Below are 19,042 nucleotides of genomic sequence, written 5' to 3'. Positions count from 1 at the left end.
TCAGGTCTGGACTTTGACTTGGCCATTCTAACACCTGGATATGTTTATTTTTGAACCATTCCATTGTAGATTTTGCTTTATGTTTTGGATAATTGTCTTGTTGGAAGACAAATCTCCATCCCAGTCTCAGGTCTTTTGCAGACTCCATCAGGTTTTCTTCCAGAATGGTCCTGTATTTGGCTCCATCCATCTTCCCATCAATTTTAACCATCTTCCCAGTCCCTGCTGAAGAAAAGCAGGCCCAAACCATGATGCTGCCACCACCATGTTTGACAGTGGGGATGGTGTGTTCAGGGTGATGAGCTGTGTTGCTTTTACACCAAACATAACGTTTTGCATTGTTGCCAAAAAGTTCAATTTTGGTTTCATCTGACCAGAGCACCTTCTTCCACATGTTTGGTGTGTCTTCCAGGTGGCTTGTGGCAAACTTTAAACAACACTTTTTATGGATATCTTTAAGAAATGGCTTTCTTCTTGCCACTCTTCCATAAAGGCCAGATTTGTGCAATATACGACTGATTGTTGTCCTATGGACAGAGTCTCCCACCTCAGCTGTAGATCTCTGCAGTTCATCCAGAGTGATCATGGGCCTCTTGGCTGCATCTCTGATCAGTCTTCTCCTTGTATGAGCTGAAAGTTTAGAGGGACGGCCAGGTCTTGGTAGATTTGCAGTGGTCTGATACTCCTTCCATTTCAATATTATCGCTTGCACAGTGCTCCTTGAGATGTTTAAAGCTTGGGAAGTCTTTTTGTATCCAAATCCGGCTTTAAACTTCTTCACAACAGTATCTCGGACCTGCTTGGTGTGTTCCTTGTTCTTCATGATGCTCTCTGCGCTTTTAACGGACCTCTGAGACTATCACAGTGCAGGTGCATTTATACGGAGACTTGATTACACACAGGTGGATTGTATTTATCATCATTAGTCATTTAGGTCAACATTGGATCATTCAGAGATCCTCACTGAACTTCTGGAGAGAGTTTGCTGCACTGAAAGTAAAGGGGCTGAATAATTTTGCACGCCCAATTTTTCAGTTTTTGATTTGTTAAAAAAGTTTGAAATATCCAATAAATGTCGTTCCACTTCATGATTGTGTCCCACTTGTTGTTGATTCTTCACAAAAAAATACAGTTTTATATCTTTGTTTGAAGCCTGAAATGTGGCAAAAGGTCGCAAAGTTCAAGGGGGCCGAATACTTTCGCAAGGCACTGTATATATATATATATATTTGACCATGCAACCCAAATATGCAAGTGACCCCTACAATGAAATTCTCCCATCTATCAAAGCACAATGATTGTACCTTATATTCAACATTTTGGGTGGGAAAAATGTCCCATTATACCTGCAAGGTACCAAACTGTACCATGTGAGATCATATGTGTACCTGTGAAGTTCACACCAAATGTCTTTGAGCACTGCACGATTTACATTGATGTTATGTTGGTTGTGATAATTGGACAATTAATGACTTCATTCTGGGCAGAGTTTAGAAAAACTCCAGAAATGTGTTCTTGCCAATAAAATCGGTCACCATGGCTCTTTCAGGCTCATAGACATAGTAGTGAAGCAGGGCATTTCAGGTGTGGTCACGGTACAAAATTACACAATACATTGTTTTTACAGTAATTGAAATCAGAATACAGCAGCATACTGTCATTTTATTAGAAATAACACAAGTTGTTCGACAAATAGGCAAAGTGCAACACATTTTTCGTGCCAATATACACTGAGTTTTCAAAACATTAAGAACACCTGCTCTTTCCATGACATAGACTGACCAGGTGAAAGATATGATCCCTTATTGATGTCTCTTGTTAAATCCACTTCAACCAGTGTAGATGAAGAGAAGACAGGTTAACAAAGGAGACATGAGACATGGCTTGTGTATGAGTGCCCTTCAGAGGGTGAATGGGCAAGAGGAAATAGTTAAGTTCCTTTGAACAAGGTATGGTAGAAGGTGCCAGGCACACCGGTTTGAGTCAAGAACTGCAACCCTGCTGGGTTCCACACCTGTGTGTATCAAGAATGGTTCACCACCCAAAGGACATCCAGCCAACTTGACACAACTGTGGGGAGCATTGGAGTCAACATGGGCCAGCATCACTAAGTCCATGCCCTGACGAATTGAGACTGTTCTGAGGGCAAAGGGAGGGGCTGCAACTCAATATTAGGAAGGTGTTCCGAATGTTTGGTATACTCCCTGTATGCATAGTCAATCTCCCATAGGTCCACAGACCTGGTGGTGCAGCACAAACTTCAGTTAATTATCAACCAAGAAGTTGTGAGTTCAAATCCCAGGTGAGGTTGATTCCAAAGTAATCAGCATACTGCCCTTTAATGTTAACACTTTCACTTAGCAGTAAAAATCTCTGGAGCAAACCGGAGCCAAACTCAAACTCACAGAGAGGGAGAAGGCAGAGAGGACATTGTTAAGAGAGGGCATGAGGACTGGGGAGCAGACTGAGTAGGGCACAGCAGGAAGCACGGAGCATGCCCCACCTTGGCACCCTCCGCGTCCACAGAGGCAGGGGGCTCGGTAGGAATGGGAAGCTGGCCGACTGGACCATTAACTACTGACTAAAAGGAAGAGAAGAGAGGAGGAATGAGAAGGGACTTGTGAAGTCAGGAGAGGTAAAGAAGAAAAGACCAGGGACAATTGGTATTATATTGCGTTTAAAGAGAGCTGAAGAGATTGAGCTTGGGAGCCATTTTGTATGGAGTATTTTAGAAGAGATTCAGAGTATGGTGGTTAGTTAGTTACCTTATCCCTGGGGACTGCAGTGGGCAGCTCTCTCATTCGGTTTCTCCTTGACACAGACAGCACGGAAGAAGAGAGTTGCATCCCTTTTACAACACACAATGTCCTCTGTTGCTCAGTTGATTCCCGGTACCACCCATATGTAAAATGTAAACACGCATGACTAAGTCGCTTTGGCTTAAAGCGTCTGCTAAATGGCATACATCATCATGTTATTTTTACATCCCAACTACTATTCTACAGAATTCATGTCAACAGAAAAGGTTGTCACCTCTATGTTGTTGTTCATGACCCCACAGGCATCAGCAAAGTCATGGTGTTTGTTGTTGACGTAGGCCAGCTCAATGGCCACCAGATTATGCACCTAGAACAGGAGAGTTGTATGTGATGTGATACAATAACCTGATGCAGTTGGCATACAAATAATCCACGTGCAGATTACACCGATTGAACCTGAATTTACCATCTCATTGGTGATAGGCAGCCTTTTCCTGAGCAGAGAGGTGACCACTTCTACTATGGCATCATGGAGCTTTGGAAATCTCAACAACTCCTATGGAAAACACACAGGCATCAGGTGTGTGTGTGTGTGTGTGCACATAGACTTGTTTATCTATACTTGTGGGGACTAGAAGTCCCCACAAGAATAGTAAACAAACAAAATCTAGGGCCATTTTAAATGCTCTTCCTAGGGGGTTTAGGGTTAAGGTTAGAGAATTAGGGTTAGTTTTAGGGTTAGGAGCTAGGGCTAGGTTTAGTTATGGTTAGGTTTTTGGGTTAGTTCAGTGCTTCTCAATTATTTTCTGTTACGCCCCCCCTAGGAAGAAGTAAACATTTTGCGCCCCCCAACTCGCCGCCGCGATTGTAAATAGTATCATTTGTCTATATAATTGTTATAAGTACACCTCTGCATAACATTGTATCCTTATTAACATTAAAGAAAAGAAAAAAAGAAAAAAAGAAAGAAATATAGATCAACTTACAACAAAGAATAACTTTATTAACATTGTTTTTTAGTCTGTAACAGAAAAGACTTAAAGTGCATCAATTTGCCTGAAATTAAAAAAAAAAAATTCAATTCTTAATTTAAACTAATTATTTTTGGACCATTTGGTACTGAAAAATAAAATAAAATATAATCAATAAATAATAATAAATTCAAATTGATCAGCAACATTAACTCAGGAGCACAATATATGAAACACTTTGACCTATAAAACAAAAATGAATAAAACAATTTCTGCTGATTTTTTAAAATCAAAATGAGGAAGTCAGGATTAATGGCTGCAATGAGCACGTTTTCCAGAGCACAGCTTTTCGAAGCGAGGTTCGAAGCATGATACTGCAACTCTCAGCTCCTGCTCAATGTTTAGCTGGGACCTGTACTTGGTCTTCAGTGCAGCAACAGCAGAGAAGCCAGTCTCACAAAGATAAGATGTTGCAAAAGGAAGAAGAATGCCCCTGGTGCATTGAAAGGATCTCTCACCCAGTCATATTGGGAACTGTTTTCAGGGAAGTACTTTTTAAAGAATCCCATCAGTGATGAAATATGCTCCTTAATATATGGAATCACTGAGGTGGCATTATAGTCAGTAGTGTCAACAAATTCATGCAGGTTCTCGAATGAATCAGTATTTCCTTCATCAAGTCGCCTGCCCCACATTGCAAGCTTTCGAGTGAAAGAGCTGATCTTGTCTGTGACCTGAGGGAGGTGTTTATCTTTCCCTTGAAGCTGTAGATTTAGTTCATTTAGCTTTCCAAATATGTCACTCAGGTAGGCCAGTTTTGCCAGGAAGTTCTCATCACAAAAATGTTCTGTGAGGTCACACTTGTGCTCCTGCTCCGAAAACATTCTTATCTGCTCTCTGAGCTCAACAACTCGGGACAAGACTTTTCCTCGTGACAGCCACCTTGCTTCACTGTGAAACAGCACAGCTTGATGTTCAGCTCCCATCTCCTCACAGATAGCAGAGAAGACTCTTGTTTTTAGTGGTCTGGTCTTTATAAAATTGACTACACCTACAATGTCAGTCATAACCTGACTTAATTCAGAGGAGAGGTGCCTTGATGCCAGTGCTTCTCTGTGTATAACACAGTGTGTCCACTCAGCATTAGGTGAGGCCTTCTTGACGAGAGCCCGAAGTCCTTTTCTCATCCCTGCCATGGTCTGTGCACCATCACTGCAAACACCAATGCAGTTCTCCCACTTTAGCCCATTCTCAGTCAGGAAGCAGTCCAGCATTTTGAATAGCTCTTCAGCTGTGGCTCTGTCTCTGACATATTTATACAAAAAAGTAGATCCTCTCACAGGGAGTTTGAGTTTATCTACCAGCTGTTCTTTAAGGTCGTTAGCAATGTCATTTATACGTCTGGCGACAGCGTCATTGCACAGGGGGATAGTTTTTATTTTTGCAGCACTTGCGTCCTCCAGCATGACAGAGACCATGTCTAATGCTGCAGGCAGTATCAGCTCCTCTGCTATAGAGTGTTTTTTTTTTTGCACTGAGCAATTTGGTTCGCCACCTTATATGATGCTAACAGTGCTCGCTGGTTTACTGAAGTAGCATTCACAAAGCGGGACGATTGTTGGCAATATTGGGCACATTTTCGCTGAAAAAACTCAAGCGGCTTATCAGCGTGATTGGGGTGTAAATGTCTTTAAGTGAAGCCTTAATTTATTTGGCTTCATGCTGTCCGCTGCCAACATTTTTAGACACAGTAAACATACCGGTCTTTCCTCGTCTCCCCCCATAGTCACAGTGAAGCCAAGCGCTACATACGCTTCATCATATTTCCTCATCTCCCACCGTAGTCAAAGTGAAGCCAAGCGCTACATACGCTTCCTCATATCTCCCCGTCTCTCACCGTAGTCACAGTGAAGCCAAGCGCTACATACGCTTCCTCATATTTCCTCGTCTCCCACCGTAGTCACAGTGAAGCCAAGCGCTACATACGCTTCCTCATATCTCCCCGTCTCCCACCGTAGTCACAGTGAAGCCAAGCGCTACATACGCTTCATCATATCTCCCCGTCTCCCACCGTAGTCACAGTGAAGCCAAGCGCTACATACGCTTCCTCATATTTCCTCGTCTCCCACCGTAGTCACAGTGAAGCCAAGCGCTACATACGCTTCATCATATTTCCTCATCCCCCACCATAGTCAAAGTGAAGCCAAGCGCTACATACGCTTCCTCATATCTCCCCGTCTCCCACCGTAGTCACAGTGAAGCCAAACGCTACATACGCTTCCTCATATTTCCTCGTCTCCCACTGTAGTCACAGTGAAGCCAAGCGCTACATACGCTTCCTCATATCTCCCCGTCTCCCACCGTAGTCACAGTGAAGCCAAGCGCTACATATGCTTCATCATATCTCCTCGTCTCCCACCGTAGTCACAGTGAAGCCAAGCGCTACATACGTTTCATCATATCTCCTCGTCTCCCACCGTAGTCACAGTGAAGCCAAGCACTACATACGCTTCCTCATATCTCCCCGTCTCCCACCGTAGTCACAGTGATGCCAAGCTCTACATACGCTTCCTCATATCTCCTCGTCTCCCACCTTAGTCACAGTGAAGCCAAGCGCTACATACGCTTCCTCATATCTCCCCGTCTCCCACCGTAGTCACAGTGAAGCCAAGCGCTACATACGCTTCCTCATATCTCCCCGTCTCCCACCGTAGTCACAGTGAAGCCAAGCGCTACATACGCTTCCTCATATCTCCCCGTCTCCCACCGTAGTCACAGTGATGCCAAGCTCTACATACGCTTCATCATATCTCCTCGTCTCCCACCGTAGTCACAGTGAAGCCAAGCGCTACATACGTTTCATCATATCTCCTCGTCTCCCACCGTAGTCACAGTGAAGCCAAGCGCTACATACGCTTCCTCATATCTCCCCGTCTCCCACCGTAGTCACAGTGAAGCCAAGCGCTACATACGCTTCATCATATCTCCCCGTCTCCCACCGTAGTCACAGTGAAGCCAAGCGCTACATACGCTTCCTCATATCTCCCCGTCTCCCACCGTAGTCACAGTGAAGCCAAGCGCTACATACGCTTCATCATATTTCCCCGTCTCCCACCGTAGTCACAGTGAAGCCAAGCGCTACATACGCTTCCTCATATCTCCCCGTCTCCCACCGTAGTCACAGTGAAGCCAAGCGCTACATACGCTTCCTCATATCTCCCCGTCTCCCACCGTAGTCACAGTGAAGCCAAGCGCTACATACGCTTCATCATATCTCCCCGTCTCCCACCGTAGTCACAGTGAAGCCAAGCGCTACATACGCTTCCTCATATCTCCCCGTCTCCCACCGTAGTCACAGTGAAGCCAAGCGCTACATACGCTTCCTCATATCTCCCCGTCTCCCACCGTAGTCACAGTGAAGCCAAGCGCTACATACGCTTCCTCATATCTCCCCGTCTCCCACCGTAGTCACAGTGAAGCCAAGCGCTACATACGCTTCCTCATATCTCCCCGTCTCCCACCGTAGTCACAGTGAAGCCAAGCGCTACATACGCTTCATCATATCTCCCCGTCTCCCACCGTAGTCACAGTGAAGCCAAGCGCTACATACGCTTCCTCATATCTCCCCGTCTCCCACCGTAGTCACAGTGAAGCCAAGCGCTACATACGCTTCATCATATCTCCCCGTCTCCCACCGTAGTCACAGTGAAGCCAAGCGCTACATACGCTTCCTCATATCTCTCCGTCTCCCACCGTAGTCACAGTGAAGCCAAGCGCTACATACGCTTCATCATATCTCCTCTTCTCCCACCGTAGTCACAGTGAAGCCAAGCGCTACATACGCTTCCTCATATCTCCTCGTCTCCCACCGTAGTCACAGTGATGCCAAGCTCTACATACGCTTCCTCATATCTCCTCGTCTCCCACCGTAGTCACAGTGAAGCCAAGCGCTACATACGCTTCATCATATCTCCTCGTCTCCCACCGTAGTCACAGTGATGCCAAGCTCTACATACGCTTCCTCATATTTCCTTGTCTTAGCTTTCGGGAGACTTCCGTTTGTCTCATTATCTCCGTCTCTCTCCGCCTTTCTTTTCATCCCTGTTAAATATTTTTCCATGGTGTCTCTTAAGGGTTTGTTATCTGCACTTCCTATCTCCTGCTCTGTGCTGTGTGCTCTTGTTCGGTGCAAAAAAACCATACTCCCTGCGGCAAAAAAAAGCTTGTTCCCCGGGATCACACGCGCCCCCCCTGGCATCGCTCCGAGCCCCCCCAGGGGGGCGCGCCCCACTATTTGAGAAGAACTGGGTTAGTTATACATGACAGTGTGTTGGTGTGTGTGTCTACCTGTGTGCTGCAGTGTTGGATGATCCTCTGCATCTCCTCATGGACCAGCTCTACACAGCGCAGGCTGGGATCCTCCAGTCTCTTCACCTGCTTCTTCACCAGCAGCTCAAACGACACCTCGGGCACAAACAGAGACGGGCGAGGGCCCTAGAGAGAGACAGAAAGAGGGAGAGAGCGAGAGAGAGACAGAGACAGACATGTACCGTGTGTTGTTCAGACAAAGTAGCATTAAGAGAAAGACAGATGATTATATATCTGTTCCACGGGTTGAAGGTATGCCCACTCTTTAGTAAATACTGTTAGAAGGAGAGAAGAAGAAACTCTCAGTACTTTTACTCACAGTGGCGTTCCTGATGGCAGTCAGGATATCTATGGTGTCGAGTCCTCCTAGGGGATCCACTGACTCTAAAGTTTGCCCAAAAGTCTCGTGAAATATGTAACAGATTCTGGCACCACCGCATCTGCAAAACAAGAGGATAGATGAAGTTGACATGTTGTGACAAACATGATGTACTACTATGAATCAAAGGAATAGCGCCAACATTCAAATCTCAGGTAATACTACATGAAGTGCATCTCTGGGTTTTCACAGGCATTTTGCCCACACATTGGCACCCCCTTGTGGAATAGAGAGTGTACTACTACTCACAGCTCAGCCGTCTCAATGAACTTGGCCGTGCCCTCGATGGTGTGGCAGTACTCCACAGCGAACTTGGTGATGAGCTGCAGCAGGGTGGTATTCTGGTCCTCAACGGGCTGGCCGTAGCTGCTTAACAGAGACTGGTACTGGGCCGCCAGCACATTGATATGAGTCTTCAGCTCCGGTAGACAGTCTCTGATGTGGTGCATCAGTAACCTAGCAGGGACAGGAGAATTAGAATCATAGAACTTACAGAACATTGATTTGAATGGGACTTGAATGGGAATTCCAATCTAGTAGTTATTCTACTAGATTCTATAGTTATTCTATGGGCACAGTATCTGAGACCTTGAAGTTTCATTAGATACAGTAGGTAACTGTAATGGGAATATTTCTAATGAATAAAGTTCATGTTCAGTGAAGTGTGACACTTACCTTTCTGTAATACACATGATTTCCAGTGTTCTGTTCGTGACACTCGGGTTGAAGGTCACTAGACTCGATGCAGTGTGTTATGGATTAAACTATCTGCTGAGTGATTGACGCCAGACTGGAGGTACAAGAACACACAGATTATTGTAGTATGGTCTGTGAACACTGTGATTCTGTAGTAGCTGACAAAGTCACTGGCGTTTTGTTTTGACTTCCTACAAGCCTCTTGGCTGGTGTTTACAGAACAGTTGTCAGCTGATTAGGAGATACAGTGCATTGAGAAAGTATTCAGACCCCTGGACTTTTTCCACATTTTGTTATGTTACATACAGCCTTATTCTAAAATGTATTACATTGTTTTCTTCCACCATCAATCTACACACATTAACCCATAATGACAAAGCAAAAACAGGTTATATTTTTTTGCTAATTATATATTTTTTTTAAATAAAGAAATACCTTATTTACATAAGTATTCAGACCCTTTGCTATGAGACTCGAAATTTAGCTCAGGCTCATCCGGTTTCCATTGATCATCCTTGAGATGTTTCTACAACTTGATGGGAATCCACCTGTGGTAAATTCAATTGATTAGAAATTATTTGTAAAGGCACACACCTGTATATATAAAGGTCCCAAAGTTGACAGTGCATGTCAGAGCAAAAACAAAGAGGTCAAAGGAATTGTCCGTAGAGCTCAAAGACAGGATTGTGTTGAGGCACAGATCTGGGGGAAAGGTACCAAAAATGTCTGCAGCATTGAAGGCCCTCAAGAACACAGTGGCCTCCATCAATCTCCAATGGAAGAAGTTTGAAACCACCAAACTGAGCAATAAGGGGAGAAGTGCCTTGGTCAGGGAGGTGAACAAGAACCCGGTGGTCACTCTGACAAAGCTCCAGAGTTCCTCTGTGGAGATGGTTGTCCTTATGAAAAGGTTATCCCATCTCTGCTGCACTCCACCAATCAGGCCTTTATGGTAGAGTGGCCAGACAGAAGCCACTCCTCAGTAAAAGGCACGACAGCCTGCTTGGATTTTGCCAAAAGGCAACTAAAGACTAAGACCATGAGAAACAAGATTTTCTGGTCTGATGAAACCAAGATTGAACCCTCAAGTCTGGAGGAAGCCTGGCACCATCCCTACGGTGAAGCATGGTGGTGGAAGCATCATGCTGTGGGGATGTCTTTCAGCAGCAGGGACTGGGAGACTAGTCAGGATCGAGGGAAAGATGAACGGAGCAAAGTAGAGAGAGATCATTGATGAAAACCTGCGCCAGAGCACTCAGACTGGGGCAAAGCTTCACCTTCCAACAGGACAACGACCCTAAGCACACAGCCAAGACAACACAAGAGTGGCTTCGGGACATGTCTCTGAAGTATCCTTCACTGGCCCAGCCAGAGCCCGGACTTGAACCCGCTCAAACTCTGGAGAGACCTGAAAAGTTGGGCAGCGACACACCTCATCCAACCTGACAGAGCTTCAGAGGATCTGCAGAGAAAAATGGGAGAAACTTCACAAATACAGGTGTGCCAAGCTTGTAGCGTCTTACCCAAGAAGCCCCGGGGCTGTAATCTCTGCCAAAGGTACTTCAACAATGCAATATGAATATTTATGTAAATGTAATATTTAAAAAATATATAAATTAGCAACAATGTCTAAAACTGTTTTTGCTTTGTCATTATGGGGTATTGCTGTGGTGGGAAAAGTACTCAATTGTCATACTTGAGTAAAGATACCTTAATAGAGAATGATTCAAATAGGAGTGAAAGTCACCCAGTAAAATACTACTTGAGTACAAGTGTATTTGGTTTTAAATTTACGTAAGTATCAAAAGTAAATGGAATTGTTAAAATGTACTTAAGTATCAAAGGTAAAAGCATAAACCATTTCTAATTCCTTATATTAGGCAAAGCAGACAGCACCATTTTATTTTTATTGACAGATAGCCAGGGGCACACTCCAACACTCAGACATAATTTACAAACAAAGCATGTGTGTTTAGTGAGTCCGTCAAATCAGAGGCTGTAGAGATGACCAGGGATGTTCTCTTGATAAGTGCATAAATTGGAGTAAAAACGAGTACTTTTGGGTGTATGGAGTAAAAAGTACATTATTTTCCTTAGGAATGTAGTTAAGTAAAAGTTGGCAAAAATATAAAAATAAAGTACAGATACCACAAAAAAACGACTTAAGTAGTACTTTAAAGTATTTTTACTAAAATACTTTACACCACTTGGGTATTGTGTGTAGATTGATGAGGGGGAAAAAAACAATTTAATAAATTTTCAAATAACGCTGTAACGTAACAAAATGTGGAAAAAGTCAAGGGGTCTGAATATTTTCCAAACGCACCGTAAAGGCCTTCTCAGCAATGACCAGTTAGACATTTTCTGTGCTGGAGGGGTCTTCCTGCTGCAACTTGTGATAAATCAGGTTGAGTTTTGATTGACTTTACCTGTGACTGCCATTCTCTTTTGTTCACCTTGAAATTCCTATTACAGAACTCCATGCTAGTAGTTGCAATTCTATGGGCACAATATCCAAGATCTCAGAGTTTCATTAGATAAAGTAGATTGCACTTTGTGATTCATAGGTTGTTTGGCTGACCAGAGCTAAGAACCTTGACTGGCAAGTGTGGTTACAAGTCACTACTGTAGTTGCCACTACCATTGCTTATGTAATACCCAACTGCCCTATGGAGGGAACAATAACATTCTCACCTGTTCAGAGTCCTGGACAGATATTTGGTTCCATTTCGATTAGCAAGAGAGGGATACTTCTTCTGCAGGAAAGCATGTTCATCTCGGATGGCATCGCTCTCCGACTTCTTATTGTTGATGTCCAACTGACTCCTGTGTGAAACAGAGACGTGTCGGCTTCACAATAACACAAGACAGATTTCAGCTGATGTTCATTGTATGTAAGGTAGAGTATAACGCCACACCTGTTGACCACTCCGATGAGGCCCAGTTTGAACAGGGATGGCCCCGGCCCATTAGGACGTCCATAGCATCAGTACCAGCGTCCATCAAGTCCAGCTTGGTCACCACCGCCAGTGTCCTCCTGCCTGTACACGACAACAGACTACAGAAATGAGTCCAACACAACATACTGTACTGTACACACCATACACTTTTACCAGTCGCAGAGAGAGATAAGTGGCTGCCCAAACACTGTGGATGAAAATGAGCATTATAGCCCTTTTACATTGATGTCAAAACTCAAATGAGGGTCAAAGCAGAAAAACCCTGACATCCAAACTGTCACCATCAACTAAATAAGCGAGAAAAAAAACCTCCAACCCAGTACTGACCCCCCGAGGTCGACCTCGCGGGCCACTTTGAGGGACTCTGAGGTGGCCATGTCTGTGTTGGCAGCGGTCGCAGCCAGGATGATGGAGTTGGGATTGGAGATGTTGATGAAATTATAGTTGAAATGATTAATTATGTATACATTTATTTAAGAACCATTTATTTTAATACTATTATGTTATGGTATGAAATGTATGGGTTCTTGGTTAAGCTGTTACTGAAAATGTAAGTAAAACAAATTAATTGTCTGTACCTTGTGGGAAAGGGAGAAGGAGGGCATATCTTTTCAGACAGATAAGAATGTTTGTTTTATGTTCCATTAGTGGAGAAAAGTTTATCTTTTAGACAGATTGGAATGTTTGTTTTATGAGGGGAGTAGAAGACATCTCCAGACTTGAAGACACTGCGCTATTGTGTGGATCGGAGAGGGTGTGAGAAACTGATGATGTCATTTTATGTTGTCACTTTAAAATGTAAGGTTCTTTGTATTTTGCTTCAGTACTCTCTTGTAATAAACGCTGTTACCTGACTTTTAAGACTGGTCTAGATCTATTTCATGCATAATTAATGAATTTACAACTCATTAATGAAATAGAGAGAGTGCGAATTTGATTTTGGCTATAAAACATATAGGAATTTAGAATTCCTCTAACAGATGTGCTTCAGGATCAGCTCTCTGATCTGTACCTCTATGTCTTTAGGCTGGTCGCCCACTGTTACCTTGGTGATGCCGGGTAGATCCACCAGAGTGAGGTTCACCACATTAGGAGAGAAGATCTTCAGGTGAATAGGCTCATCACTGATCCCCTGTAGGAAATACAATGACAAACAATGACTAGCCTTGTTGAAATTGTTAGGGATGTATGATGTGAAGGAGATCAATTTGTAAAGTCCTAAATAATTACACTGTGATCGTCTTACCTCAGTACCTGAAATTCTTTCCGTTTCATTTTCGATTTCCCGCCTGATTTCACTGACGTCTGTGTAGATCTGAAAAGACCAGCTTTGTTAATGTATATTTTCTTCAATCAACAGCACAGAAAACAAAATATCATTAGTAGCAACACATATCAATGTTTGAGATAAGTCATACCTTGTTTTTGGTGTGTAAGAACTTGCCCCATTCATCTCCTTCCACACCTGTGGAATACAATAACACACGGTTTAGATATACATTTTCACCTGACCAAAATAAGGTAATGGAATATGGGAGATGTATCAATAATATAATGTATCATACATGCCATTTAGCAGAAATTATCCATAGCAACTTGCAGTCATGTGGTATACACATTTAACATATGGGTGGCCCCAGTGTGAATCGAAACCGACAACTCTTGGCTTTGCAAGTACAATGCTCTACCAACTGAGCCACACAGGATTACAGTCATATAATTAGAATATTATATTAATAAGATCACAACCATTTAAGGAATAACCCTAGATAGACTACTTGTTCAGGTGTGGACGGTCTGGTCTACAGGTCCCTAATAACTGTCAAGGGAGGAATGTATAGGAAAACACAAAACACCAACAGACAAGACCTTTACATAGCTGAGTGTTCTGTCCACATTGTGGGGTCGGCAGTCAAAGAGATAGAGAACGTTTCAGCTTCTATTTTCAAAAGTGTGTTCATTTCAAAAACAGCTCTCTCTGGGTTTAACATGACACAGTGGCAAGCGTGTGATCTTCACGACTTGCTGAAATAGGCTGGTACAATTGGTGTGAAGGGGTGCAAAACGCTGAGTCAGAAATAACAACATGAGTGGCAGGTCAGAAACAATGACACAAAGTGGTCTGAAAATACCCAAAGAGCAGAATGAGGAATCACACACACACACACACACACACACACACACACACAGACACACGGTTAGTGGTCAGTGTGGTCACATATTATGGCATTCCATCCCAGGTAGGCCTACATACCATTCTCATCTATCATTTTCCTACCATCTCCAGGATCCACGTGGACTAGCTGTGGCGGATCGGATCACTACACCTGTCCCACGGGGCAGCATGTCCTTGCCAAACAGGCTCTCCAACACAGAGCTCTTCCCACTGATCTGGAGACAGACATCACAGTATGTCACATCATGGAGTTGGGTTAACAGCTTTCAAATAAGGACAGATCTGAGAACAGCAGTGTTACCAAATAATATGACACATAAGGTTGTCCTACAGTTATAGACAGAGAGTTCTTCATAATTGCTGCTGACAAAAAGCAGGCTTTGCCCGGGTCAAATGGAACATGCCAGCTGTCCACCAACACATGCACACCAATAATAGCCACACAACTGGCTCATGCACAAACAGAGACAGAAAGAGGTTTATTTTTAACTGCACCACGCTCACTCAAGTTCAATAGCCCATTTTCAGCAATCCTGATGTTTTGCCGAACATAATGAAAACCTCGAACACAAAATAGCTGGATAGACAACAATGTATGTAGCTAGCTATCTTTCAGTGTCACGTGAAGAGACTAGCAGCATAGCCCTATTTTGACAGCTACGAAGGGGAAGGGTTTTACCTGGGTTCCAACGACTGCTATCTGCCGGCAGCTGTAATATGTCTGCTCCCACCGTATTGAAGACATCTTGAAGCTTGTTTATAACGGGGATTAGGGCCTCCATGTTCAAGCTAAATTGACACCTTTCTAGAGAGATAAACTAATGGAACTCATGTCTGAAGGAGACGACACTGGCGAGGGTTAAAAAAAAAACACGCCATGTTAAGAACTCTTTTTATTTTTTTAACGTGTTTTATATATATTGACTTTCAATGTATATATACATATATATACATGGTCCACCAGCTCTGTTAAAAGTCATTCAACGTCCCATAGAGACCATTGAAATAAGCCTTTCCCACCAGTCTGCGACTGCGCTGTGTTTATTGGGACTTGTAGTCTTCCAGATTCCAAACGCTCTCAAATGCTGCTTGAATTTTCCAAATAGGACTGCATTTCCCAAGATTAGGCCGCTGCTCAAAAACATATTATAATGTAGTTTTTCGATAGATGTGTATGAGTAAGATCACTTTACTGGTCAATTGCACACAAGCTCCAACGGAAATTTGACATCCTCTTTTAACCCGACCCCTCCAAAAGACACACTGGGCAGCCGGGGAGCTTTTGTGGGGGTTTAAGTGCCTTGCTCAAGGGCACAATGGCAGGCAAAAGCCTCTAGGATTTGATACCGTCAACAATCCAGTTATCAGCTCCCGTCAGACCCAGGACTGGCAACCCTCCGGTTGTATGCTCGCCTCTCAAACCGCTAGGCTAAAATAGTAGCCACATTATAGTTGCAGATGATAATATACATAGTGTTTTGTGAACCTATTCTGAGATTTACATTAATTGATTGAATGTCAGAGCATGAATAGAATACACACATTTAGAAGATACTACAGTAATCTAAATCCATGGACCAAGAGAATAGAACATGATAGGATAGAATGATAGGAATTGTAGAAATACATTTTAGTCTGCAGGGACCTTAGAGTAAATCCATTTTTATTTCTAAACAAGTACTAATCCTCATCCTTTCAATATTTTAAAATAGATCATCTTTAGGATTAACAAAGTGCAGACAGCAGTCAATAACTGAACATTGGTTTCACACAAAATGACAATCAGGCAGCAAAGTCGAGGTAAGAGACAACAGAACAGAGAACAAAGGTGCCGACTGCAAATATTGCACATAATAAAATGGCAGAAGAGGCACACTTTGCAGAAAAAAAAACAAGAGGTAACAGTTGATAATGGTGTATAACCATGTTAAATACATGTATATAGCTAGGTTCTCTTCAACTTCACGATGAGATTCAACTCATGTGCTCTATTCCTAACCGGGAAAGGTTTAAGATGGGCCTTGAAGTAAGTGACAGCAACTTAACACACTGGGGAGAATGAAGTAATAAGTCCACAATCAAATGCAACAGCTCTAAAAGTACAAGGCATAAGCAATATAAACGTGCTATAACACTGAATTTGTCATGATATTGGAAGAACTCTTTCTGAAAGAGAGAATTGCTTTGGTTTTGCATAGCAATTTTAATGCTCCAGGAGGAAAATAGAAAGGACAGGAAATAAAATGCTGCTTTTTTCTTCTTCAACTCAACACAATTGCTACTCTCAAACAAAGATGGAAGCCAATAGAGAACCTGAGAAATGGGAGAGCCGGTGCTTAGCACGATGTAAACAAAGTCAATTGAAATCCAAATGGAGGCATCGTAACATGCAATGCTATCCAGAAGTAAGAACCTAATACATAAGTCCAGTTTAATTATATCCAAAATGAGTGAAAGGTATTGCTTGAGAACAGTTTGTTTTATGGCCCATAGGCATCAACACATTTATAGCACACTTTTTTTCTTTCTTTCCAAAACCACCAAAAATCATGTTCCACAAAGTGATAAATGAACAGTAATTCCAAAATACCCACGATAGCTAAACTCATACCCAGTGAGTAGTGGAATATGTTTCTGGTGATAATAAATCAAGAACAGTCTGTATATGTGGTGACCATGTTCCCTCTGCGCTGTGTCACTGTCCTGCAGTGTTGTTTTGCTGAGGCCTGGAACCGGCTGTCCGCCCCGCCTGTGTGTCCATTAAACGAGAACATCTTCTCCATGTCCTCAAACACGTCATCAAAGTGTTCTCCACCAAAGGAACCCTGGAAGTGTCTCTTGTGCCTGTTCTGGGCCTCCTGGTGGGCCTGGAAGTGGCTGTTGAAGGCCCTCTTGTGCTGGGCATGATAGGAGTGCTGGTTATGACCGAACAGGTCAGAGTCTCTGAACAGGTCATCAAAGTTGAAGTTAAAGTTCTGGTGGAAGTGCTGTCCACTCCTCCCACCTCCTGTGCCTGGCTCACCAGGGGAGGGGCCATGTCCAAACTGGTCATACTCCAGTCTCCTCTTATCGTCTGATAACGTCTCGTACGCTGGCAAAGGAAAGGAAACATGAGTCTCTTGGTGTTTACAGACATCAGAAAAACAACAAATGCTTTAACATTTAAAAATGTCATAATTGACTATAATGGGAATATTAATAAGATCAATAAAGTTCATATTCAGTTTAGAGTGATTAACGCAATGTTAAGCATATTTACACGCTTTCCCTTTCTGTATCACACATGATTTCCAGTGTTCTGTTTGTGACACTCGGGTTGCTGGTCAACTAGACTCGATGCTGACTGTTATGGATTAACCTCACATCTGTTGATAGTGATTGACGCCAGACTGGAGGTACAAGGACTGAGGACACACGGATTATTATGGTATTGTCTGTGAACACTGTGGTTCTGTAGTAGCTGACAAAGTCACTGGCCTTTTTGACTCCCTACAAGCTTCTCGGCTGGTGTTAACAGTACATTTCGCGTTGCTGATTAGGCTATTGAGTCTTCTCGGTGAAGACCAGTTAGACAATCTCTGCTCCTGTTCGGGCTATTGTTATCCCTGCAAATTTGTCATTAAACCAGATACATTTTTTAAATTGATATTATCAACGACTGCTCTCCTTGTTCACCTGATAATGTCCATTACACTGACAAAATTAAAGATTGGAAAAACACCCATTACTTGTTGAAATGTTTACAAAAGTATTAATACAACTACAGGATGAATAATTAACACTCCGTCCAATACATTTGATGTGGACTTGACGTAACAAGCCCTAATGGAAAGGACTATGGAGTGCCCATCTACCTAACACAGAAGTTGACAGCACTCACCCTCAGCTATTTCCCTGAACTTTGCCTCTGCGCCAGGACTCTTGTTTCGGTCAGGATGGTACTTCATGGCTAGCTTATGGAAGGCCTTCTTGATCTGGCGCTCGGCGGCATCTTTTGGCACACCTAGGATGTCATAGTAGTCCCTCTGGGCCAGTATGAACTCAGTTATCATGAGAATGCATACTGCTAACATTAAGACTGACTGTGCTGTGGCCATATTGGTGGTTAGTTCTTGCCTCCCTGCCCAGGAAAGAGAGAGGTTTGACAGTTAGTTGACAGTTTGTTACTGACACAAGCAAATGACAATGTAAGGTTGACAAAAGTATAACCATGTAAGCATGTTTTAACCTGTACTGTAGAAAGGAAGCACGGCATGGTACATCTGTAAAACTTGCTGTGTGACATAAGCATTTTTGTTTCTAAAATAAAAAATACCTTTAGCTAGGGACATGATCTACAAATGTATTTATTCTAGTGAACAGATGGTTGAATCAGCCACAGAATGACCCAACCGTTTACATTGCATTTAAAGCAATTGGTAAGGCAGTTTGAGTCAGTGAAAGTGGATGGGGGTGAAAAAGAGTGTCAGAATCACAAGCACGTAGAGACTGTGAAAACTACTTGAAACACAGTTCTGAACTGTATGCTAATTCTAAACTCAAATAAGCGTCGAATTAAAATAAAAGAGAGGATTTACCTTGAGATGCACTAACAACAGCCTCCTGGCTCTCTATCAGACGACACTGGCACAGCTGATCCGTAGGTGACAAACTATAGCGGGTTGCATCCCCCGGAGCTGTTACTCCACGACTCGCAATACTATTGGTTATTTTCTTCACCTACTGACTCGAAA

At 43.1% G+C, this 19,042-nt stretch overlaps 1 protein-coding gene and 1 pseudogene across 1 annotated transcript; both read right to left on the bottom strand.

Moving 5' to 3' along the window:
• Window positions 1–1,642: 1,642 nt before the first annotated feature.
• On the bottom strand, window positions 1,643–15,853 carry LOC115106940 (dynamin-1-like protein; annotated as a pseudogene).
• A 98-nt stretch (window positions 15,854–15,951) lies between these two features.
• LOC115106939 (dnaJ homolog subfamily B member 9-like) lies at window positions 15,952–18,994 on the bottom strand. The gene is made up of 3 exons (XM_029630178.2): window positions 18,887–18,994; window positions 18,190–18,429; window positions 15,952–17,400 (listed from the first exon to the last, which is right to left on the bottom strand). Exons 2-3 carry the CDS (start codon window positions 18,404–18,406, stop codon window positions 16,958–16,960), a joined length of 660 nt encoding a protein of 219 aa, XP_029486038.1. The 5' UTR covers window positions 18,407–18,429; window positions 18,887–18,994; the 3' UTR covers window positions 15,952–16,957.
• Window positions 18,995–19,042: the final 48 nt, after the last annotated feature.

This window comes from Oncorhynchus nerka, linkage group LG23 (genome assembly GCF_034236695.1).
Source record: "Oncorhynchus nerka isolate Pitt River linkage group LG23, Oner_Uvic_2.0, whole genome shotgun sequence".
NCBI classification, from domain to species: Eukaryota; Metazoa; Chordata; class Actinopteri; order Salmoniformes; family Salmonidae; genus Oncorhynchus; species Oncorhynchus nerka.
This window is presented reverse-complemented; position numbering and strand designations above follow the sequence as displayed.